Raw genomic sequence first — 26,595 nt, forward strand, 5'->3', positions numbered from 1 at the left:
CACTTTCTACTCTCGCCTCCTCATGATGTCAGTGAGAGCGGATATCCTTAATCTGTTCATCTCACACACACAGCTCTAACCCTGCTAACCTGCTGTTTACGAGGGGCACCCAATTCCAAGATAAATGACGAAAAGAGAGGCTGGTGCTGAAGCAAGAGGAGTTAAAGCTCATTTCAGGTAGTGGATGAAATGATAGATGGCACCAAGGCCCAGTGCAAGAGCTCTGGAACACACACAGCCACACTTATTCAAGAATAAAAATGTGGCATTGGAAATGAGCACAGTAAGTCTCCCTTAACAAAGAGCACTCTGGAAGTGGGTATAAATGGGTTAAATCAGGTTTGAGACTCTATTAGCAGTCAAAGAACAGAAAAGCCCTGCACGTACGCTGGTCCATTTTCTGCTCCGATAACAAAAAGCAGCTGTTATGAAAGTCATGAATAACGGACCTTGTGAGTGTATCTCAGGGTTTCCTGGCTGACGTCTTGTTTTGGAACAAAGGAATAAGTAATCTTTGCTTTTGTTCAGGTGAGAAGGGTTTGAAAAAGCACCTTGACTTTTGTAAGAGGAAACATTGATTTTAGTCCTGCTCCATTCCTTCTCAGAGAAAACTCGAGCTCCATTTACAGGTGCTGCTGCTGTGTTACACTCACCCTGATGTCCTTAGGGTGCTCACCCTCGGCAATCCTCACCATCCACAGGAACTTGTTAATATCATCGCCCGAGTAACCAATTACACCTCCAAAGATAATCAGCACATAGTCCACGTCCAGGGACCTCATGATCTGGTAGGCTGCACTCTCATTGGAAGACATGGCTTTCCCCACCTAGAAAGAAAGTAATGGAGATTGAGAAGTTATCCTTTAACTGAGCTTTACCCGTTTCACAAGAGACGACGCTTCGGCAGAGCTGCGGGACAAAGGAGAGCTGTTAAACGGAGATCCGTGATGCATGATACTCTGATGACGTTTCCTGTGGACAGATGCCGACGAGACAACAGGCATTCGGTAGGAAGTGAGAGTGAAGAAAGCTAGAGGGGATTTAAGTAAAAGGCAAAAACATTTGTCTACATTTGGCAGCAGAGAGGAAAAACGAATAAATCAAACCCACAGAATCTGACAGCAATTAACTGAAATCTCCCTACAGTGTAAATTCAATAGAAAAAAGTTTAAGCAAACAAGATTATCTGGCTTGTTGGAAGCGGACGTTTTATACAATATGGCAATTACATTTAAAAAGAAAGAAATAAATAAGTGAAGAGCTTGCTAATTATCCAGCAGCTGCGAGAAGAAACCACTGATTTCTCTGCACGTGCTTTGACCCACGAGCAAAACGGGGAAGAAGACGGATGAAGACAAGAAAGACGATAACAGCCCTTACCAGCGCTATGTGACTGTTGTTCCACGTGTTATTGTCCACTAAAGTGGTCCTGTTAGCCATGCCCGCTATCTGATAACCGTAGTCCCACCAGGACATGACACGTGCGTGCTCATCAGTATTCTGTCTTAACCAGTAGTAAGCCTCCCTGAAGTCATCCAGGATGTTACGCGTCCTAACAAGGGGGAGAAAAACAAGAAAAAATAAGGTTGACAGGTAACCGCGTTGGTTGGCAGGCATATAGCTGAGGAAGCCATTAATATTTCAGTTAGGACTTTAAATCAGAAGGGCAACAACAGCTGAAAATAGAGCATCAATATATAATGAACTGAGGGTTTAAAAAAACCAAAAAAACAACACCTTGCACTTTAAATGTTCACGTCCTAAATTTACCTCGCGCAGAGGGAGCAGACACGAAGCCAGGGAACCAATTAGCTCTAGGTATGGTAATCATATTACGTCTGTGTCTGTGTGTGTGGGCGTATACGTGCAAGAAAAAAAAGAGAGTGACAGGCACGCTGCTCCCAGCAGCATAGCTAAACCACTGTCTGAGAACTACTGTAGTACCATTAATATATGCATGAGAACTTGCATCTACCACTTAGTCTCGGTCTCCAATATTTCCTCCTCAATGCTTTAAAAGAATAATTATGCCTGTAAAGAGTCTGAGAGAGAATAATACATCAGCTTTTTGTAACCTAAGAGATGCTTACTGTGACCTAGAAGATTAAAAGTTAATCAGGTACGGCCTCACATATCAATATTTCTCCAATCCCCTTGTGGAATATGCTCGCACTCTTGCTGCACAACACACATATGTGCTAATTTGCATGCAAGGTGGAGGAGCCCATCCTTCTTCATTATGAATCATCATGGGAGGCATTGCTCTGCCCTTTGCAGTTGCTTTACATCCATGTACACAGCGTTCGGCACTGCGGAGCGCTCTCACCCGTCGTGGTTGTATGAGGCGAGCACCACGCTGGGGCTGGAGTAGGCGTTGCTGGTGACCCACGTGCAGTGGACGGCGAACATCATGAGCAGCATCAACATGAGCATGGTCACTATGGATTTGATATTTGGACCCAAACCCTCCTCTGCTTTCTCCTGCTCAGACACGTGTTTGCGCACCTTGCCGGCCTGCAGGGGGAGACAAAACACCATCAGGAGGGTTGGCAAACGAGTCTGAAGCTTTCCAGAAATCTGAATTATTGAGTGGGATAAATTATTGAATGAACTAATAAGAGAAGTATTTTAGAGTATCCTCAGCTTTTTTTCCTCTACTGTGTGAAGACGTATCAGTGAGAAATGTGAGAAAATCCCTGTGATGAGCAGCAAGAAACCTGAAGTAAAAAAAAAAAGCACCGGAGATGATCTGTACCAAATTAACACCTTCAGTTGCTTCCTCTCACACCCAAACTGCATGCTGAAACTCAATAAAGAGGGACGGCAAGAATGATAGACATGAAAATTAACTTTTGAACCCATCACTGCAGGAAAAGTGAGATTTCTGTTGCTGTAAATTGCAGTGGGCGCACAGGGATCTGGAAGCGGTGCCGAAAACTTCCAGGAGATGTCAGAAATTGAAGTCCAATTTCAATTTCTGGCAGCTTACAACCCGCTTATAACTTGTAAGTAGTGAAGCTTTGGGCAAATTCTAAACACAACGACAGGGGGCCAACCACTGCACCAGAAGCTGAATCTATTTTAAGCTCTTCCCTGGTTTCTCCTGTTGGTTCCTTGTGTCAGCGAGCGGTCAAAATGCAATGTGATATGTATGTCATTTGTTCACAGGTTTGTCTTGTGAATGAGACTGTGATCTTAATTAGACTACCTGAATAAATACATCTCAATTAAGCTGCTAACTAATCAAGTATCCACATGTAACCATGACATATTCAAAGGACAAAACTGAAACACAAAAAGGGCTTAAACCCCAAATTTCAGATCTAAACGTGTTGACGTCATTCAATGTTCCCAAACCCGTGTGCAAACTCGGCCGACGACCTTTGATATTTGCCATTTTGCCAGTATTTTTATGAAGTGTGTCGCTTCAGATAAAAAAGGCATTTTAGAAACCTCTCTAGAAGAGAGAGGTGTTTTGGAGAAAGCAAAAAAAAGAAAGATGGAATTACGTGGCAGGCTGCAACTGACGCATCCTCAGCTGTGACTACAGAAAAGAGTTCAACGTTCAACAAAGGCGGCTAAAATTATGGCAACAGAATCAAACAGTTGCTGCTGAATCACAGCTGAATCACAGTTTATCCAAACTGGTGGGGAGTGAGGAGGGAAGCTGACAAATACGCAACTGATGAATCTAAACCCCAAAAGGTGCCACGAAAGTGTGAAACACCCCACGGGTGTTCACTCGTTGACAGCTTTTTGACTTTGTTCATTTTATTACATTTTTCCCAGACAAAAGTTTACTCCCACAGCAACTTGACCTGTCACATGACATCAACAAAGTGTAGCATTATCAATACTGAAGATCAGTGAAGTGTAAATTCAGCAGTTTCTCTGCCGTGCTTTGACCTTGTCGTAGAGGTTCCCGGAGTTCCTCTTGTCATCTTCGTCGCTGCTGTCCTCAGCAGGGGGTTTCTCCCTCTTTGTGTCGTCTCCCATGTAATGCTCAAAGACGCTGGAGAAAGCCACGGCTGACAGCATGCAGACGACCGGAGTCAGAGTCAGCATCAGACGCACCATCACGCCGGCAAAATAGACTGCGCTGATGGCATAGAGAGCCACTGGAAGGCAGGAGACAAAGAAGGCGGTGGTTGACAGAAAGTTAAAAAACCGAGAATAAGGAAAGCACAGTCGGCAAAGGTGAGACAAGGAGAAAGACGGCGTGAATATAAAGGAGACAAAATGAGTCTGTGTTGGAGGCAGATAAAGACACGGAAAGAGAAATTGAGTTGTTAGAGTAACACTGAATAATCAGTCTATGTTAGCACTGCAGATCTCAAACCCTGAATAGAGGAGCACTGGCTACTCTTTGTCCTTGAAAAGCACCGACCCGGCTCAACAGGTGCGTGGCTAATCAATACCTGTAATTGGCTAATTAAGTCTGTGGGAGAAACGGGCTGCTGAAGGACTTTGTTTCCAGCACTTAAGGGTTCCTCGCCCTCCATCTTGGCTGTCTAACCCTAAGTTTTATTTAAGCTGCTGTATAAAGAAGTTCAATCTCATTATTTCAGGCTTTTTCAAAGCTGAGAGTGCTTAAAGCTACTTGAGAAAGGATGCGCTGTCCACAGACCGGTCTCCTAGTCACGACCCATTTTTATTTTTATTTTATATAAATCATGCATTTTAATCACAGATGATCAAATAAACTCCACTAAAAACAGAACCATTATTAATTCAAGAGCTAATCCCAGCTGACAATGAATCAGGTATGACAGAGGAGCTATTTCAGGAATCCCTGGCTCTGAAATACCTATTTATTTGCTCCATAGACAATATTACAGGCCTGACTGTTGGAGGCTGTGATGGGCTTGAAATTCTCCTGGTTGAATTATCGATCGTTAAATTTCTCAAGACAAATTAGAAAATACCTGGTTCTTCACTGAAAAGTCAAATGTAGAAGCTCCATACATGACAGGACAAATGACTTCTTAGACTTCAATAGGAAGCATCCAATTACCGAGCTTAAAATGCATCTATGTGCTGCTAAAAGCAGGTGGAATTTCACCATTATATCACTGACAACAATAACCATCTGTCCGTGGCATATCCACTATCAGGTTGTCGTGGCAGCAGACTAGGGGATTTTAACATCCTTCTCCCCAGCCATACTTTCCAGTTCCCCCTGGGGGATCCCGAGGCATTCTCAGGGCAGATGAGAAAGATAAACTCATCAGTGGTTTCTCAGTTTACCCTGGAGTCTCCTCCCAGGTTGGAGGCATAGCCAGAACACCTCCAAAGGCAGGCCCCCAGGAATCATCCTAACCAGATGCCCAAAACATCTCAACTGGCTGCTTTCAACCACAGGAGCAGCAGATCTACTTGATCCCTCTGAATGTCTGAGCTCCTTACCCTATCTCCAAGGATGAGCCCTGCTACCCTGCAGAGGAAATTAATTTCAGCTACTTGCATTAGACAACTTCCTCTTTCAGTTTCAGTCATTACTAGGAAATCATAACCACAGGTGAAGCGGTCTGGACTGCTAGTAAACCAACTAGTAAAAGAAAGCTTTGTCTTTCCGCTCAGCTCCGTCTTCACGACAAAAGTCCATTAAAATGCCCACATTGCACACAGGTTTGTCTTTTTTCTATAAATTTTTAACTTGAAGATGCCAACGATGGATAAATCAAGTAGGGTGAAAAAACAGTAAATAAAAGGTTCCTGAAAGGGCCCGATGAGGCTGGCTGCATAAACTGTTAAATTCTCCAACCCTAAAGCAGCCTCTTTAAAAATCAACACCCATTTGAACCATATTAGGGTTCAACATTGCCCATTTTTAGGGGTGTTGCTGCTTACTGGTAGGTGGGTCCTGACTAGCTCTCTAATAGGCTTCATCTAAGTCTCAGAACTGCACATCTTTAAATGAGTTTTGCAGCTCTTTTCACCCTTGTTAGATAAAACATAGTGAAGACAAGAAAGCAAGTAAAGAGAGTAACCTCCATCTTTATACATTTCAAATTTAATGTGATGAAGACGATAAAACGACGAATGGAAATTCTTTATTAGAGACTATTCATTTAAAAATACACAAGCGAACCTCATTAAGATATAAAATAAAAAGTTAGTGGGGGCACTAAAAGTCAGGTGACTCCAGGAGTGTCTGCATAAAATTTCAGGGCCAGTCACTCAATAGTGGTTGAGATGTTTTAGTCTGAACACGTCTGACAGTCTGAACAGCATTACTGTGTCTAGATTAAAGAGGTTTAAACGACTTAAACAACAAAACAAAAACATTTGTGGTGGTTTATAACATACTGGATCACTCCTCATTCTCCACACCACAGAGAAAAATCATGTTTTCATTCATTTAAGACTCTTACCAAACACGCGTTCATCGTTGATGTTCTTGATGCAGAACCAGAGGCCTGCTGGGAAGGTGCAGACCAGGATGTGGAGGTCAAAGAAGAAGGACACCCACGTCGTCGGCTGGTGCTCCGACACCGACGCTATGATGGGGATGTGGATCTTAGCGTAGCTGCATGTAGGAGCAAGGGAGGAGGGGAGAAATCGGAAGGAGGGAAGAGACATGTAATTCATGTCGAGCTGAATGCTTTGGGAGTGTTGAGACAAATTATACAATAGATCTTCCTGATTAACTCAAGAGTTATGAGTGTGGTCGGGGGGTAATTTTGCTCCCCCACATGCTTATGGTAAAATATGAAGAAATTTAGCACTACTGATGAGTAATGTACTTTTCTGTTAGTAGTTTCTGATCTGTGTGTTCCCTGTTTATTCCTAATGGGCTTTTACACAGCACTTTCTGTACAATCTTAAATATTTCTCTCTCAAGTGTTTTGTTATTACAGCTGGGAAAGAAACAACACACAGCACATTAAGGAATTAGTATCAGCCTCCGAAGGAAAGGAAGGGGGAGGCATCAGTTACTGCTTTAGTCAGCAAACTGGGGTATTTGGGAGGGTGGGTATTGATTCGGAAATATCAAACACACTGCGGAGCGTTTGGAAAACATAGCACTGCCTGGTGCTTTTTGGGAGTAAGACAATACTTCAACACAGCTTGTGCGCTACAGTTTTCCCCTCTGGGATGTTGAGAGGGGAAGGGGGGTAATATCCATCTCAGGACACACACACACACACACACACGGCTGAACAAGCGTTCCATCGACAGCGAGAGTGTGAAGGTCAGCAGAGCTTACCCGGTGTCCCAGAGAGAGTAGAAACGACCACTCCACGGAGCAATGTATCCTAGAGGCAGAAAAAAAGACGATCAATAAAGAGAGGCTCATCTTTAAATGCTTTCCATTTCAGACTTGAAATACGAGGACTGCAACTGGGGGTTCGGAGGGGTTAATATAAACACGAGCGAGATTAAAGTTGTTTGTTGCAGCACATCATTGTGGGGAACAAAAATATAACAAAAACTTTAATTTGCCTCCCCTTTGTTGCAACAATATGTAATTATTTATGGGGCGAACTCTGCCCAAGTGTGCAGCTCTCAATAAATAAAAAGAAAAAAATATATAATCCAACCTATTAGCCTGGAAATCTGCAGCACAGACTGCCCGAGGATAACAAAAATGACGAGTGGAATATACTGCTAGCATTAAAGCCATGAAAATCTCAGTTGGGTTTTCATCGTATTTCAGAACAAATCAGATGGAACTAAGTCATAAAATCATTAAGTTATAAACTTCCACTGGATGTCTCTTGACAGCTAAAGATGTTCTTTGTTATTTGGTCATTATTGGTCATTTTTGCACACATTTGTGCATTAGATTTCTTTGTTATCACTTAGTTAAATCAACATTCCGACTAAACTTTCTGCCAACTGTAGTTCAAAACCCAGAAAGCTCTCAGTGGAGAATGTGTCAGTGCTGAGAATATATTCAGCTGATGTTAATTACTGGAATTGACTTGTTTATGAATGCAACTGAAACCGTTTAGGCTGCAAATTAAGCTGCACAGGGTATTTTATGTGCGCATACAAATGTCTTATTTTGGTTGAGCTTTGATCTGAAATACATTTCAGCTGAACTGTTGCTCGCGGGCTGTTGTAGGCACTCTCACAGGGGGGAAAAAAAGCTAAAACTCTTACATATTTCTAGATTTTGTGTCATGTTGTACCAACATACGGCTGTGACATGTCCTGTGCTGCTCTTTAAAAGATAATATGAAAAATCTTCAAAACTCTGAACAAAGCTCTTAACGAATGCAGGCAAGAGAAAGATAGTGTTTTACTGAGAGCTGATTTAAAGGATGACACTGATTTAATCAATCGATGCTTGGCTCCGAGTTAAAGATACAGAGAAAACCCACCCGGGTATAATGCTGCAGACTTTGAAATGCGGGGAGTGGGGATGTCCTGACAGACCGGAGGAGTGAGACATGCGCAGTCTCACCTCAAAAACGGTCTTCAACTCCCACAGCTCCATTTAGATGGGAGACAGATCACAGCATTTATTAGATGAAGCAATTATCCTCAGGAGACTGGGATTCTGCATCCATATGAGAGGCCAATCAATTCTAAGGCAGGAAGGTCCTAACAGTCCAAGCATGCCAGCATTATGTCGGCTATAATGTGCCATCGTGTCTTTGCTCTTAGTACAAGCCAGAGGAGTCTAGATAATTTGCAGGAATATGGCAATCAAGACAAGACTCTTAGCTTTAATTTAAAGATATCTGAAGTAACCGTTAAGGAAATAGTCATTTTGTATAGTCAGCTATTTCCAGGGGCTAAAATCTACAGTTTCAATAACAGACGTAGACCATTTCTATGCCATTTCTTTCACAAATTAAGCAGTTAAGTTATTCATACATTTTATTATCCTCATATTATTACTTGTATATGAACAAACTGGTGCTGGCACTGTTGCCTCGCAGCAAGAAGGTGCTGAGTTCAACTCCAACATCTGGCCTGGGCCTTTCTGCATTTGTGCGAGTACTCTGGCTTCCTCCCACAGTCCAAAGACATGCAGTTAGTGGAGTTAGGTTAACTGATTATTCTAAATTGCTCTTATATATGTGAATGTGAGTGTGACTGCTTGTCTGTCTCTATGTGTTAGAGAGAGAGAGAGAGAGAGAGAGAGAGAGAGAGAGAGAGAGAGAGAGAGAGAGAGAGAGAGACAGAGAGAGAGAGAGAGAGAGAGAGAGAGAGAGAGAGAGAGAGAGAGAGAGCGAGCACATTTCTCCATTACATAGATGTCCTTCACAAGTTTGAAAATCTTGCAGTAAAGAGATGTCTTGTTTTCTTACTTGCAGCAAAGTTTGTTTTGGAAAAAAGTCTCACCGAGGTCACGTTTATGGGAAATTGCCTCGATAAACCACATCGAAGACGAGAAAAATCTTTAGTGCTCCCTCTACGACCTGATGCGGGTCTGCCAAAATGAATCTTGAAAGTTGGGCTCTAAAATTCGGAAAACTTATCTGTAAAGATGCAAGATGAGGTCTAAGGGGCCTTTGAAACAGGAAGGATCAAGAGGTTTGGGAAATACCCACGCATAATGGTGAAATCGGCAACATCTGGATATATAGAGAAGACAGTGGAAGGCCTACTTAAAGATCTTAATGTGAGACTCTCTGAAACAGCTCTATTGGACAGATGGGCTTGATCTGTAAGCACTTTGAAGTAGACAGTCATGTAATAAATACATATTAAACTCGCTAAAGGGCAACTCTGTATTTGATCTGTTAACAACATATGAGGCCAGTTTGAAGCAACACACACGATAAAGGCGGAAAATCCAGTGAGATTACATTGTTTTAAAGTTTCCTCTGTGGGCTGTTGTGTACCAAATTCTCCATATCTTAATGCTTTTAAAATATGACGGTAAAAGACTTGTGTGGCCTTTAAAGTCTAATCAGTCAGCCGAATTGTGCTCTTAAACTTGAACCCTTCAGCAGGAGACAAAAAGGGGGGAAAAAAAGAAGAAGAAAAAAGAAAAATCAATAAATAAACAGCAAGAAGGCAACGTTTTAAACCGTCTGAAACTCGAGCCCTTTGGCCACAAACTGAAAATAATGGGCAAAACATCAACAAGGATAAAGTTTGACCAGCTGGCTGCACGCGCCGGGGTCCAACCGGCACAATCAAAAACAGCAGTTCACATGGTGGAGCACAAGCCTCCACAAATTTTCTCCAACAGCAAAGCTGCAGCAATCATCAGTTTATATTTGCTTATCATTTGCCTTCCAGGTTTCATTTTCTGACAAACACGAGCGCGAGTTAAAAGCCCGATGGAGAGGCCCGGAGGTTAGACCATCGGGGAATAGAGTAGGAGTGCTCTAACTTTTGGCTAAAAGAAGAAAACAAAATGCAGAATGGCTGAAATCCCAGATCTGGATCTACATTGAAATTTAGTTAATGGTTCCTTTCACAAAAGGCTAGCTGCCCAACAAATCTCAACATAATTTAGGTTTTGGTTTTTTTTCACAGGATGAAAACATTATCATCCTCCACTTTGTCTTATTAGAAAGTAATCATCGGCTATGAAGTGATCTGACCGTCTCTCAACCAATCTTGCCACGTAAGTGCACCTACCATCCATCTGTCTTTGATTTGTATTTTTTCTAAGACTCATTTCTCAACAAAGAGGATCTTTGTATTTGTTAGACTGGGTGGGAAGCAAGTTTAACCAATGCTCAGCTGTGAACACTGTTTATTCTGGTGGTAAACTTGAAACCATGCTAAAATGATTAAAATAGTTGTACCTTCTCAAACTGTTCCCAAACTAAAAACTCGTGATTTAATTTGCTAGCTCTGGCTGATTTTATAAAACTGTTAAAAGTGAAGCTGAAAGCAACAATCTGACAAATCTGACTACTAAGAATAAGGTGCAGTCAGTACTTTGAGAATTTATTTAAAAAGGAAAAAAAAGAACAGTGTACTTACAAACATAAATTGATGAGCGTATAATTATGTCTTCAAAAAGAGTGGGCGCTAGTTTGTGGAGGCCATCTTGAATACAGTGGCTGTGATGCCTAACTGCACTTTATGTTTGTGGTTAGAGGCCAGCCACCATGTATTACTACTTTTAACAACAACAACAATCTTTATTTATAGAGCACATTTAAAAACCAGCGGTATACCAAAGTGCTTAACATAAGAGACAGAGAAGTAAAGAAGTAAAGTTAATTTCAAGATCACAAACAACTCTTTCAAACTACATGCAACCATTCAACATTTACACCTGTATATTTTATCACCTCTTTGTCATTGCGTTTTTCTAATTGTCCACCGCTGCTCCATTTCCTTCCTCATTTCTCCTCCTCTTCCTCCTCACCTCAAACTTAATCTCCTGAACTTAAGTCAGGACTAACACATGAAAATGTGCATAAACATGCCTATTGATTACCACATTGCCACAACTACATTACGCTAGCTAATGTTAGGCTCGTGTGTCCTGAAAAGAGAAAAATAAATAAATAAATTTAAAAAAAAAAAAAAAAAAAAAAAAAAAATATCACACTTTCCCTCCAATAAAACAGTGTGATTACATTCTTACAAGTGGCCGAGTCACTTCAAAGAAAGTTTCACTAACAGCAGCTAACACAACATAAACAGCAGTCCTTACCCACTCAGCATATCCTCGACAACTAACCTCAGTATTGCTGTCAGATTGAAGTCAGCGTCACTGACTCATTGACTTGTATCGGTTTCCAACGCAAAGTTTTAGAGCCTCCAAAGTAATTAGATGTGGAAACAAAGTATATTGACAGCTGAGGTAAACAGCAGACTGACAGCCTACTCTCAGTGTAGATAAACAATGATCAGGTCCTACTGCAGCCAGGATTATGCAGTTGAAATGGAAGGGGTAAGAAAACAGAATTGACTGCTCACATCTAGTAGTGGTATTTTACACACTTTACCCTTTAAGATGATAAAGATAAAAAAAAACCCTCTGAGAACTGAAAACAAACAAATGACACAGCTTACGATGTATAGAAGCAGCATGTGCATCAGGACATACAGACCTGTGTATGTGAGATAGATCACTGTGAGGAAGACCACACCAGCAGCGAGAGAGACTCCGAGGAAGAACAGTGTCTGGAATTCCTGTCTGGTCAGCCTGTCCTTTAGGTACTGCAGGAACGCATAGGCTTGGAGGAGTGCAAACACACCTGAGAAAAAGACAGATAGAAGAACGTGAGCCAACACACAGCGGAAACTCACACTGAATATTTGAGGAGGTTCCTACTGATGCTGCATCCTGCAGGGAGCAAAGCAAGCTTACACGGTCGAGAAGCACTGCGATTTTAAACAGTATACCCACAAAGCACTCAACAACAGCCCTGCTGGCTACTCACGTAGATGTGAAAGACGAATATTGCTGGACAGCATATTTCAAATGCATGGAACAAATGCGTGTAAATAAACCTTTCTCCTTTTATTGTCTCGTCATTCTTTTTCAGCCCCTTAGGTTATACTTGCTTTTCCCGTTTCCTTCCTCTGTCATTTTTTTGAGCTGTTTTTCCCCAGCGTGCCTGTGTTTGGCAAATTTGATATAAAAAAATTGAAAAGCGTGAAAAGATCCTATTATCCCCCCCTCTCCTATTTCATCACCTACCACCTTTCAACAAACCTTCTGTGATATTTCCCTGCTTTTCTCCACCCTCAGCGATCGCCTACAGCAGGTCTCACCCATTTCCAAGGTTAAGCCCCTGCCTGTCTCCTGGAGTGCCGCCATGATGCTAACACGCTTGTCACACCATGCCACTCTGCTTTCCTGCCTCAGGGGCCGACATCTCAGCGGTACCGACAGGTCCATTGCTCTGTCACTCTCTTCCTGCCTCCCACTGTGCTCCGTGAATGCTACCACCAGATGTTCTGAGCAGCTGCTACCCAGAGCGACATAAAACCACACTTGCTCTTTGAGAGCGAGCGGGAAGCCAAAAACGCAGAGAGGCAGAGATGATTTTTGATGGTGCATTCTTCAAAGCCTCTCGTAATGCTGTTTGTGTTGGAGAGATCCAGGAAAACAGGGACACTTCAGAGTACACCTACCTGCTGTGGCGTTAAGTGAATTCTCCAAAAGGCCTCCGCTCATCTTCTTAAAGCTGCCAACAACGTAAACGAATCGTGCACATATGTACGCACCTATCCATGCTGTCAGCAAGCAGATGGGGCTCACACTTGAGAGACGATACTCAACAAGCTTTAATAAGCTACCCACAAGCCAAAATGAACAGTGCTTAAAGAGCTAAGCCCATATGGGTGGCATGTAGGTGCTTACCCATATCCATTTCATAGATGTACCAATGTTCTCCTGCAGACAGAGCGTGACTATCACTGTAGCCACAAGGGGATTCAATTCCTGCTGCAGCCAACCACTCTTAGAGCATGTGCAATCACCAGTGGGTGCTTTGGACATCAACCAAGCCTGCACAGTTCCAGCTTTAATAGACAAACAACTGCAATAAGACCTAACTTTCCATTTGTGGCCAGAGTTTATAAACAAGTGTGTAAGTGAAAATGAACCTGCAATATCGTTCACTGTCAGCAGGAGGCGACACTTCTTGCTGGAGAAAGAAGATTGAAAAGAAGTATAGTAAAAAAACAATTCTATAGCTCACTTTATAATTTTCCTGATGCCTTTCTCATCACACACACAACCAATCTGAGCCTGCTTCTGTCTGAAGGAAGGACAGTTTCTTCCTGTTAACAGGGAGTTTTTCTTTCTCAGTGTCGCCAAGTTCTTTCTTAAAGGGGGCCACCTGATTGTTGTTTTTTCCCTGTATTATTGTAGGGTCTCTACATCACAATATAAAGCACCTTGAGGCAACTGCTGTTGTGATTTGGTGCTATTTAAAATACAGATGAACTGAAATTCCAGGCCTTAAACACTGGGTTCAAGTCTTATTTAATTGGCTGTAGCTCAAGAGGCACAGCAGGTCATCTAATCAGAATGATTGAACTTCAGATGCATTCATCTGAGAGTGAATGTTAGATAGAAAGCTTGTAGAAAAAAGTGCTTACATCAATGGGTGAAGTACGTTGTACAAAGTGATTTGAGTGCTCGAGCAGAAAAGCACCAAATAAGAACCAATGCATTTACCATTTTATACAAAATGATATTCAACTTGCAAATTATGGTCCTATTTAGGGTAAAATATGATAAAATAGGGCATGTTTCATGCTATGGCTACTTTGTGAGTGGCAGGTCACTAACTTGTGAGCGCATTTCTTCAGGTTTTGATTCAGCACTGTTGTAAAGGTTATCACATTTGGAAGTGAAAGATGAGATAAGCCCAAGAGGGGGGAGACAAACCCAGCCTCAGGACATAGACTAGTGTATTCCTTGTGCAGGTGCCAAGCACAGATAACGGGAAGAGTTACATCAGGAAGGGCATCTGGAATAACATCTGTGCCAAATCAGATATCGGATCCATTCCCTGTGGTGACCCCTTGGGACACAAGGGAGCAGCCGACTTACTCACTCATCACCTCTGGTTTCATAAATCCAAGATTGCAATGGGCATAACGCTCAGTCTGAGGCGTTAAAATGGGATATCACTAACTAACCGGTGATGTCATGGTGGCTACATCCATCTCTTATTTACAGTCTATGGTTGTGGCAGAAATTCCCTGACAGTCACAGCAGACAGAGTTGAAATAACAGCTTTGAATTATAATTTCTGCAATGCGTCCATATGATGAGCAGGGTCCTGAGAGATATATTGCTCAATTATTTTATTCAACCACATTTCACACAGTGTTGGTATCCAAACTACTCTATTGAAATTCAAGGCACATAATAACTGAAGTGTTTTATCCAAGTTAAAGGGAACAATCTGAACATTTGTTCAGTCAATATAAACATACTGATTAGATCAGCTGTTAGCACAAATAACTGCTTGTTCCTGCTTTAGGTAGGATAAAGAGAAATATGCTTTTACATTCATGTATTTGTGACATCTGTTTATGAGTGAGTCATAAATTTGGAATAAAGAGCAGCAGTATCTTCCAAATACTGCTGACTTCATCATCAGATGGCTTGAGCTTTGTTAAGGGAAACCTGTTGTTCCAGGCTGAATAGAGGATCAGTCATACTGCAGGTACAGAGGGTGTGACTTACCAGCAGCAGCCATGTGCTCACTCGTCCTGATTGGCTGGAAGCCGACGAAAGGGATCTGCATGGACAGTATGAGGCCCACAATGTAGAAAGTGCTGTAAGCTGTAGAGAGGAGAACAGCGGAGAAACGGGTAAAATCATTAAAATAAAACGACACCGCTAAGGAAAAAAGGCACAATTTGGGTTCGACTGAGGGAAATCAACTTCGGTAGGGGTATTTAAAGTCTATTGATTTTCACTGTTGTACCTCAGAGGGAGCAAATACAAAATACCTAATCCGATTTCATTTACTGAGAAAATGGGAGTTGGCTCGGCGCGGTGTGGTCGGGAGGCCCGAAGTGAGATGACAGTGCTGAGAACAGTGCAACTCCCACCATTGTAGCTTCAGGAAACCAATTCGCAGATGCACCACTTTAATTAAGATTTCATACTCTTCCTGAAGAGTGTGCCTCGTTTTTGAAGTAGCTCTGACCGCCCTCAGCGATCTTTTTTTCTCTCCACACATCTGCTATTGACTCATGACAGACAGAGACGAATTGCGAGGGAACAGGCTACGAGGCATTTTATTAAACTAGGATTTTCTTTCTCTTTTTTTTAACCTCCCTGCTTTTTTTTTATGTGTTCCTTCATTGCAGTTGAACAACACCTGACTCTGAAAAGAGGCGGTAAGGAATAGAGCAGGTGTCTTTTTCTGTCACCGGAATAAGTCTACAAATATATTTCCCCATCTTTCATTTACTACGAAAAGCCGCATGATGAATGAGGCAGCTATTCTTGAGGAACAGCGAAGACTGTAGAAATGTTTCCACCTCCTCTAACAGCCCTGCTTCACCAAGCAGAGTTTAATTGTTGTAGGAGCAAAGGTAGGTCAAAGCCCTCTTACGGTGAAGAGCCGGTAATTTATTTTCAGTGCTCTCAAAGACTGTGCTTACCAGTTACAGTGAGTACAACATATAATCATGCAGAGATGATACTTGACATGGTATCATTTATCTTGACCACAATAGTAGCGTCTGCTGTGAATTCATCCCGAGCTGAGGACGGATGTGAGGACGGTGGAGGGTTCTCCGAGGCAACGGATAACGCGCTGGAGCCACCGCATGCATTCGTGAAACTCGGATGTTATCTGTGGGATAACAAGCCTGCCCACTTCACCGGTTCTCTACCTCCGGTATATGCAAAGAATAGAAAAATAAATAAAAAATAAAGAGGATCAGGTAGCAGGTGGATACATTTACTGCTAAGTGGTGTGTGGGTGTATAGATGTCTGCGCTGATGATGCTTGCTGTTGTGAGAGACGGGCACAGGCGTGACTGGGCATTTGAGCTTGTTTCAGGGTCAAATGCTCGAGCAGCCATGTTGTGAGATGCATGTGTGCATGAGCGGTGGTTTTCCTGCATAGTTATACATTCATATTCTAATGAGAGAAGATCTAAAAACACGAGCGAGTCTCCAATACAGAGTCGGGTATGTGGGCGAGTTTTAAATATCAAGCCGCACAGTGAAAGTTGTCGTCTCGCGCTCTGTGCTCGCGCGCTCTGTGCTCGTGTTTGGCATGTGTGACCATCTTACCGATATAGACTCTCCTACTGTAGCGTTGCATCAGGAGCAGCACAAACACATGCAGCGGGATCAGGTTGATAATAAACACGTAACCTCCCCACGCCGACACCTAGAACACAAATACACAGACATGTCAGTAAACGGACATTCATCATTACTCAGTTTTTTGTGAGTGGGTGGTGGGTGGGTGGTGCCCATGTAAAACACGGAGGTACCAATGATTTTGTAATGTATTGCTTTGTGGTCTCATGTTTGGCATTTTGATTGTCACTGTTTGGCGCTTAAAGCTGATCGTCAGCGAGCGGGTGTGTTTAACTTTGAAAGTGAGGACACTATTCTCATAACATGCCAATCAAAAGGTAACCACGCTCTAAATTATCTCTTTTTTTCCCTCTTCTTTCTTTAACTGCACCGAAAAGTCTGTCTTTGCATAAAGTTTGTAAAGAAACTGTAATGTAGGTATGTTCAACACTTGAATGCTCATTAAGTCATTAAAAAATTGAAGGAAAAAAAGAAAAAAGAAAGGAAAACACATTTTTACGAGTGCTTGGACTTCATATGACATGACATGTTATGACACTGGCACCAGAAGGTGACAGTCATGTGTCTACAAGCTGCTTGGCAACCATCACTAAACAGCAAAATCTGAAGAATACTAACAACTGCCGGGTGTCACACCAATACAGCCTGTGTGTTGCTGTGAGAGTCGGTGCTTGTGTAGAAACAGGAAAAACAAAGAACAATGCAACCAGCTGTCTAGTGTAAAATCCTATCTCTAATAGAAAGACAAAACTCTGTGCAGTCATAGAGCTAGAAGCATTAAAATGGCTCATGTAGGCTACGTTTTCCTCTGCAACAGTGTTGGAACCCCCAAATGAATGTTAAACATCTGGCAACATTCAATCTGTTGTGTTAATTCAAACTGTTCAAACCACTTAACCTCACATTTCCTCACTAGCTTCAAACAGAAGTAGTCATAAACAACTGTTGCAAAAAGCATTTACTTTTATCATCAATTACAATCAGCTAATGGCTCACTCTATATAATGTCAACCAAACCCGTAAAAAATGCCACTGCAGTGTCTCTGAGCTCGAGGCAATGACTATTACTGCCTTGGATCCTCTGACCAACCAAAACCTGAACAGACTAATTCAACGGATGTAAAATCTTCTTTACTGCTGCTTCACTATTAAATGCAGGCACACTGCTGTAAAAAGAAAAACAGACATATATAGATTCAATAAAAGGCTGGCAGTAATACTTTACATGTTAGATGCACCAATAACTTTAAAAGCGCTACTAAAATTATACAGATTCTGAGGTCTGCTGGGTTTCACAATTGTGGATGTGGGGGCCATAAAACTATGGCCCCAAAAGTGGGGAAGAGAAGAAAAGAAAAAAGAAAAAAACCATCACTGACAAGCTTTCAGTTGCCTGTACTTGCAAAGGGCAAATGGAAATGGTGAGAGCATTAGACAGAACAGGATGGAGAAAAAGGGAAAGTACACAGTGAAAGCATGGCAGAGCGAGCGAGCGGCGGAGGAAAAGTGAAAGCATGTTCGTGCCAGAATGTGAAACCTCGAAAGAGGCCGAGAGAGCAGAGAGGGAGGAATCAGAATAACATATGCAAACTGTTTCACAACAGCTTTTGAGAGAGAGAGATCCCCATTGTACCTGTTAAATGTGCTGAAAAGATCATTCATTACACTTTCACAATCACAGGAAAAATAAGCATGCGTCATGTCTAATTGATAAACAATAATATCCCGCAATGAATAAACAGAGGCAAAGGAAAATTTCTAAATAAGTTCCTCGCAAGTGTAATTATCTTTTGGCAGTCATTCGCATCTGTTCACTCAGATGTTGACAGTCAATTAGTAGCAGGCGGACCGTGACTTATGTGGATGCAAGAGATGACTTCAATTTAAGTATCGTTTTCACTGTTGACACAAGGATGGCTAATCGAGTCCCTGCTGCTGACTGGCTAGGAACTAATTGTAAACATCACAGTAGGAGCACAGTGACAGAGGTTAGCTGCTGCACTCGACCAAATGCAACATGTCTGCTGTGTTTGCCAAACACAACATTATATGCGTGTGTGTCAGTTATGTCCGGCACTCCATTTTGCCACGATGATGCTACAAAGTCTATTTTGAGCAGCTGGGCAGATGTTTACATCCCTGCCCGTCAAGCCAATGACATTACCATCCAGGAAGCACTAGCAGCTAGCTCGAACCAATCGCAACATCGTCTCCAGCAAATTGTATAAGCATGACAGAGTCAGGCAAACAGATAATGCAGAGTGGGAGTTTGAATAATGTGGAGGAGTGTTTAATAATCAATATTCCCACACAATATAGAACCAAGACTAACCGATCTCCCTGAAGTATTAAGCAGCTACAGCTATAATAAAATGTAGCTCTAAATAGCTCATTAGGACTGCTGCTCTCTCTTGAATGTGCCCCTTTTTAAAGAAAAGGGTAATAAAATAAGTCCATAAGATCGTGTTAATTTAAAAAAATAAAATAAATCAAGTATATCACCTCCTTCCATCAGGTTAAACTTTATGTATAATAAAATATTGATCGCTCTGACTAGAACATTATTTAAATGCATTAACGACTCAAAGTTACAGCAACACTTTTTTAAAAAACTTGCTTTTCCGCTGTGGGTATAAGAGAATCAGGCCACAAGCGTGGAAGCTGAAGTCTGGAGAAATTCCAATGGCCTAATTGTTATTAACACAAAAAAGCGAGGTCGCTATCATTTGTACTGATACTTTCAGCTGCTTCCCGTGTTTCCCTCGGGGTTGCCACAGTGAATGGATCCACATGCTTCATTTGTCAAAGATTTTACGCTGGATACCCTTCCTGATACATTTTTCCAGACTGGGAGTACACCAGCTTGTCAGGCCCCCTGAGGGTGGGGGTCTCCCGTCCCAGAATCGATCTGTGGACGAAATGAGCACATTTTGTGTCTTACAGCTGTAGAAAATGAAAGTTTTAAGAGTTTCTGTACCAAATGAGCTGTAACGCAGGGCATACTGCAACATGGAGCCAGAAATAGATTTCCATGCTTGATATCCTGAGAAATTAGCACCAAGCTCAATATATTTTTAATCAAGACTTCTCTCTGAGACTACACTTGAGGACAATGATGCTTTGAGCTAAATGGTACAATAAGCACAATAACAGTGACTATGCTTCCATGTTTAAAGGTAAAATTCACTAAATAGCTTTAAATACATCACAATTAAGTCCACGGATTTGCACCGTGGATTTGTCTAATGTCCATGATAAAAGACAATCCTGTGTGAAAGAGCAGGAACAAGCTCCATTTGAAATTATAGCTCTAAACGACAGCCCAGCCCGAGCCACAGGGTAACAGCAGAGGGCAGGAATCAGAAAATGTTTGGAGCCAAGTCTTTTAGCCGTTATCGCTCTCTGCATTTCATAGCTGGCTTATCTGATGACCACAGGGCCACTCTGAAGAGGCTATAGAGAACACAGCACGCAACACAGAGAAGGGCTTTACTCTGAATGGGTGTGTGCACGATGTGTGGACATCCATTTGTACACAAGTGTTTGCAGGCTACGTGCCCTCACTAGGAACCACTGATTATTTAGACGCAAAAAAAAGAAGGAGGAAATAAATGTTTGAATTTTTGTGTGTGTGAGACAAAATAAGTTGCTGGGATAGTGGCAGACCGACCAATAAGGCAATGACTGAACAAGTACAATCTTTTAAACACACCTAAAGACACTTTTGTTCTATAGGACTGCACTGAATACCATTTTTTGGCCCTTTGGAGGTAATCAACGATATTTAAAAGTAGGGTTGGGCAATATTCTGCATGATCCCATCATCCTGCTGTCTCTCAGTGACTTTGCTACTAACAATTACCAGCCCCAGTGGATGGGTGGGGGCACTCGCTAAGATAGTATTGTTCCCCCTCCATAATGCATACTGTGGGGCCCACACACACAAGACACGCTAGCATACTCACTCCACAGCGCTCCAAGTTCGTACTGGTGAACGACAGAGAGAAACACACCAGGGAGTTCAGTTCTCACTTCCCGCATGAAGGGAAAGAACGTATGCAATGCCAGTGGGAGAGACTGATTCACATATGATGAGTCAACCTACTGTAATTCATGTCTACAAGATATCTAATCTAATTATATTGATAATTTGGTATACATCAGCTTTTTCTCCCAGTTTTCCTTCGTTGAGAATGGCTTCTTATGTTTTTGATGCTTGAATGATTTTAGTCAGTGTTTTGGCTTAAACATAAACCAAAGAAATACACATGTGCTCATCTGAAAATGATCAGGTATGAATGAAAAAGCAGCTAATGTCCAAAGAAAAACGTCAAAACCTTCAGAAAACCTAGAGAACTTTCACTCAAGACTAACCTAAAAATGCCAAGCAAATCTGGCTGACTGGAAGCAAAATATAAAGAGGAGGGACAGCTATACACCATTGCACAGTAATGTAATCTTTCAATTTTCTGTCATTTGGAGATGATGGATCAGTGTAACAGCTCATCGCTTTCAAATAGAAGAATAAAATAATGCAAAAGGACTATAAAGTCGCTAAATGTACTGACAATGCAGTGAACTGACATAATCCAAAACGCAGGTACAGCCCTAGCATTCAGGACAAGAAATAAATACCTGATTAAGTGAAGGAGCAGCAGACATGCCCTGAAATTACAGGCTTCTTTAGTATAGGAGGGTTTAAAAGTAAGAATAAGCCAGTGCTTCTGGATTTAACAAGCAGACAGTGCAGCTGATGCATGCATCTGTTTTTGCTCTCTACAGCTTTTCCCTCCTTTACTCCAGCCTCACCGCTGGAGGGTTGAAAGGAGGATTTTGCACAGCTGCCAGAAAGGTTCCTGTGGCTCCCGTCCATCAGTCTTTCCAACTGCTCAGATCCTCTTCTTAATCTCATCCTTCTCTGCCCCCTCTCTTCTGATTATACCAACATTTAGGCAGGGGATTTCACCCTCTGTCTCCATATATGCCTTGAAAATGACACATTCAATTAACCCTCAGGGGAAAACATAGTTTTGGCTATTTCCTGATTAAACTGACAGCATCACATGATATAGTGGGTTAAAGATAAATAAATAAAGGCGGGTTAGCCAGTGTTTGTAGTTCTTTGTGTGCAATATCAAAATGAGAAAGCGGGTGCTGTTAGGAGCTTGGTGTTGTTGGAGATGTACAAACCTAGTGTCATCTGCAGAGGGAGGTTAGCTGCAGACACAGTACAGAGAAACATTGCGGAGAGAGAGAGAGCAGGTGTGAAGGAGAGGAAGTAGTAATAAGGAGAAAGAAGCATGGAGACACAGTGTTCCCTTCCATCTAGAACATTGCAATGTTTTCTCCTTGTGCTGTCTTATCATTCTGTATTTGTCACCATCTTTTTGCCCCCTGCTTATCTCTCCATCCCTTTGTCTCCATTCTCTCTTCTATTCACCCTTCCACTACTCGTCTCTGTAGTCCTATCTGTCCACACACCCACTGGACAGAGTCTGATCGATGAAGCTGGATTTTGGTAATCTGTTTCATTTGACATCTCTCCCACTGATGGCCAAAGAGATTTAGTCTGCAATGAGCCAGGAGCCCGAGATTTCACAGGCACTCGTGACCGTGACACACACACCAAGAAAAACAATGCAAACAATCTGTCCCTGACGCACTGTGCTTGGACCGTCTTTTTATCTAATCCCTGTCATCAACTTCCTGGATGAGCTTGAGCCCGGATTCATAAATAAGGCAGAAAACACCGGATAAACCGTCCCTCCAAGTTTCCATGCAACACCATGTGACTGCTAGATTGAGTGGACAGCCACTCCAATGCTACCATCTCTGCTCCTCTCTTTTTTTTTAAATTATGGCCCAGTTCTGAATTAGAACAAACAAACACACACACACACACATAGTGGAGTATGCCAAGAAAGACAGGCTAGTTCTATGAACACCTTCTGTGTTTTGAACAGTTCAATTTGGCACGTATTTAAATATAGTATTCAAGGATCTTAGAAATCGCAGACAAGAGCCGCAGGTAGCACTTTACAGACGTCAGCTGCAGTGTAAGAAAATTATTCCACAGCAGGGAGAAAGTCTGGCCGCCAGGATGAAGCACATCCTACAGCATGACAACATAATGTCTCCTCAGAATCCGGTACCAGCGCATTCCAGCGCAACTATTGTGAAATGTTCTATTAGGAAGTTGCTTCATATATAATATAGACTCATGAAATACTAGGTACACCTTTCAGGTACGCAGTTGGACTCCCTTTGCCTTCACAGCTGCCTTAATTCTTTGTAGCACAGGTTCAACAAGTTGCTGGAAACATTCCTCAGGTTCTGGTCTCCATTGACATGAAAGCATTACACAGTTTCTGCAGATTTCTCTGCAAATTACATCGGTGATGCAAATCTACGATTGCACCACATCATCCCAAAGGTCTTCTACTGGATAGAGATCTAGTGACTGTGGAGGCAATTTGAGCATGTTCAAGAAATCTGTTGGAGATGATTCGAGCTTTGTGATGTTATCCTGTTGAAAGCAGCTATCAGATGATGTACACTGTGGTCATGAACGAATGAACGTGGCCAGCAATATTCAGGTATTTAAACAATTGTTACTTTGGTTGTAACGAATGGCTATGCGAGTTACTGTTGCTATCCTATCAGCTTGAAGCAGTCAGGTCATTCCCCTCTGACCTCTGGCATCAACAAGGCACTTTTGCCCAGAGTAAATGTCTTGCCGCTCACTGGATATTTGCTCTTTTTCAGGCAATTCTCTGTAAACCCTACAAATGGTTGTGTGGGGGAGAATCCCAGCAGATCAGCAGTTTCTTAAATACTCAGACTACTTGTTTCAAAGTCACTTAAATTTTCAACTCCAAGTTCAAACTGCATCAGTTTGAACTTAAGCAGCTATCCTGTCCATGTCTACATGCCTAAATACACACGCCATGTGATTGAGTAATTAGATATTTAACAGGCAGTGGAACACGTGTACCTAACAAATTTGCTGCTGCATACATGTTAGTTTACATTTTTGAAGGACTAAAGCACAAAAATTGGAATGATGGGTGATTTTATGATCGTGATTTTATGGCAGTCATGCAAAAAAAAATCCAATAGTAATAAATAGCAAGATAGGAAATAGAAAGAAATTGTTTGTCAAGAGTCGCTATTAAGAAGCCTGGAGCCAGAACTGATAATCTTAATTACACTAGGCTCCAATTACTTTTATTATCGACTACACTGTATGGTCGTTAGAAGACGGGTAGTAAGCCTGTTACAATGACTTTGAGACAATGCATTATGCATTTTATTCACTATAAAATGAAAAACAGACTAAAGAGGGTTAGCATCAATCAGTTAAGTGACCGGTTTTGCAGGTTTAAATTAGACAGTACCCTACTTGTTGCTGTTAAAGTTACCCATTGTGTTTGAGTTTGTATGCAAAAAATTCTCACCATGTAGAAATAGGACAGACAACAGCCAATGGTCCAGAATACGGAGCCTGTCTTCACCGATTTGACCTAAGAGGACAAACAGAGAGCAGAAAACAATTCAAGCCTCAAAGCAGTTTTTTGACCATGTATAATTCAACATAAAAAAAAGATATGTATACCTTCTGTGATAATGACATTCGGCACTATTCAGAATACACCAGAAAAATATGGGCATGGAGTGCAGACAGCCCTATGCCCTGCTGGTTTACTTTATTTGCTTTATTCACTGCTGAAACACCATCAAATCAGAAGCTTGTGTAAAAAAAAAAAAAAAAAAAAAAAAAAAAAGAGCTTAGTACACTTAGTATGGCTGAAAGTGCTAAAAATACATAACTTTTAATCCTTGAAAGAAGTTTCATAATCACAGCGCAATGATCATAGCCGATATGGAACAGCCAGCTGCCATCAGAGAGATAAGGCTGGTTCAGAGTAGACCAGAGGCAACATCTTGTAAACAAGCTCTTCTTCCGAGCCACGGGGTGACACAGAAAGTAAGAGCACACATTAACATTAAAAAAAAAAAAAGTACACACACACACACACACACACACACACACACACACACACACACACACACACACACACACACACACACACACACACACACACACACACACCCCATCTTCACAACAGAAAAGCATTCAACAGTGACCTTTAAAATGATCAATCTCAGAGAGACTACCAGGGAGAACGGCAGTGTGCGATGTTGTCAAGAAGCTTTATCGTAGCCAGCAACGCGTAAGATAAGCTGAAAATGGGGGAAATCAATAACTGCCAGACCAAGGTGGTCTCACCTCCTCAAGCTAGCCAGTCCATTGGTCAGCCAATAAACCCAAATGCAAAAAATTAACAGTCCTCGAGCAGTTCATTACTTGGCAGATGGGGCAGGCTGCTGTATCTGATTATGAATCTCATCCATTAGAAGATAGATCTTAGCTTTGTTTGTGGGAAAAGTGACAATATTTTAAAGCCTCGTGGTGCAGTTTGGCTTGGCATGACAGAACAAATTAAGATGAGATCTTCTGCACTATGAGAGATGAGACAGATTTAATATTACATGCCCTGATCATTGATTTAATCCCACCACAAGCCCATTTATCTTCTTTTTTTTTTTTTCTTTTTTTTTTTTAAACCCACAACCCAGTAATAACCATGGCCCAATTACACTGTTTTTGGCAAGCTCATTGGGTCTATAATTTAAGACAAGTCAAGAGAGAGACTTTGTATAAAAAGCACTTTAAGCAGCAAAGACCGACACTTTTTAAATCCGTGTGACACACAAGCCAGTAAAAAAGTACAGGATTAAAATGATCACTTGTTTTTATACTCATACTCCACTTCAAAGATTAATCATCTATCAAAACAATTCTGGAAGAACTAAAGATGAACTTTATGGAAGTAAGTGGGTTGTTGTGTTGTCACAGTAAAGCTGCTCTTTTCTTTGTGTAGTGAGTTAGCATAAGCATTTAACAGTGTCACAGATGTGTAGTTATTCAAGTCCTTTCTAAGATAACATGACAAGTATGCTCAAATCATCCAGGTAAAGAAATCCCCAAAACTGGATTCTGTTCATCAGGAGTTATTTTGAAAGTTCAGTTAGCTCCAGTCCTTTCATCTTCTCCCTTCTCTAGCATCTTGGACTCCAGTTGGCATTGATACCCTTTCTTCTGCCCTGGAGCTCCACAAAGAGCTGGAGGGCAGCTCCAACCAGAACCTGCAGCAAATGCTAACATGCCAGACTTGCTGAGGCTGCAGAGCACAAGAAGGATACTGCCACACAGCTGCAGGTTGATTTCTTTTGCCATAATGAAGCAGCCGTTACTGATAATTCTCAATATTTTACATATCAAAGTATTCTGCAAATCAAATATTTGCTGATAAGGGACTTCTAAATACAGCTGTTGAACTGTATTCTGTTATATTAGGTTTTTAGTTACTAATTTATGCAAATGTTTAAAAAAAAAAAACTAGCACACACTGCCAAAGGCAGAACCACCACCACAACACTAATCTTGTAAATGGCTCCATGCTGAGTCTACGTTTCTTTGTTTCTGAATGAAAACGAGCATTGTAGCAGAAAAGAATGGCAGTAGTTACTGTATAAGCTGCTGTACTCTCCTCAGAATACATTCTCCTTCGGGTCAGGGCCAAGGCTAGCATGTAGCCTTTTGCTGTAAATGTATGTATAAAATTGTGTTCAACTGGTGCCTCTTCCCCTCCCTCTATTGCACTCCCTTTGTGAAGACAAACGTTACACCGTGTGATGCGAGTCCAGCTAATTAAATGGATACCAAAGAATGAAATTCCTGTTATAGCCATCTGTGGAGAGGACATGGGAGTCAGAACAAGAGAGGGCGACTGTGCAACCGTGTGCTGCTGTTCAAATTGGCATCTTAGCCATGCTGGGACTGT

The 26,595-nt window shown here is 41.8% G+C and overlaps 1 protein-coding gene across 1 annotated transcript in view; it reads right to left on the reverse strand.

The window, feature by feature from the left end:
- Window positions 1-26,595, reverse strand: part of stt3b (STT3 oligosaccharyltransferase complex catalytic subunit B) — a 100,284-nt gene that overhangs the window by 9,323 nt on the left and 64,366 nt on the right. The window contains exons 4-13 of the mRNA XM_087834906.1: window positions 24,145-24,210; window positions 16,655-16,754; window positions 15,086-15,184; window positions 11,985-12,131; window positions 7,211-7,259; window positions 6,375-6,529; window positions 3,907-4,118; window positions 2,327-2,514; window positions 1,381-1,552; window positions 654-827 (exon numbers count right to left, since the gene is read on the reverse strand). Of these exons, the coding sequence (XP_087691032.1) occupies window positions 654-827; window positions 1,381-1,552; window positions 2,327-2,514; window positions 3,907-4,118; window positions 6,375-6,529; window positions 7,211-7,259; window positions 11,985-12,131; window positions 15,086-15,184; window positions 16,655-16,754; window positions 24,145-24,210 (1,362 nt within the window). The remainder of the gene's footprint in view (window positions 1-653; window positions 828-1,380; window positions 1,553-2,326; window positions 2,515-3,906; window positions 4,119-6,374; window positions 6,530-7,210; window positions 7,260-11,984; window positions 12,132-15,085; window positions 15,185-16,654; window positions 16,755-24,144; window positions 24,211-26,595) is intronic.

Source organism: Neolamprologus brichardi, chromosome 22 (genome assembly GCF_056152115.1).
Source record: "Neolamprologus brichardi isolate AB-2024 chromosome 22, ASM5615211v1, whole genome shotgun sequence".
Classification (NCBI taxonomy): domain Eukaryota; kingdom Metazoa; phylum Chordata; class Actinopteri; order Cichliformes; family Cichlidae; genus Neolamprologus; species Neolamprologus brichardi.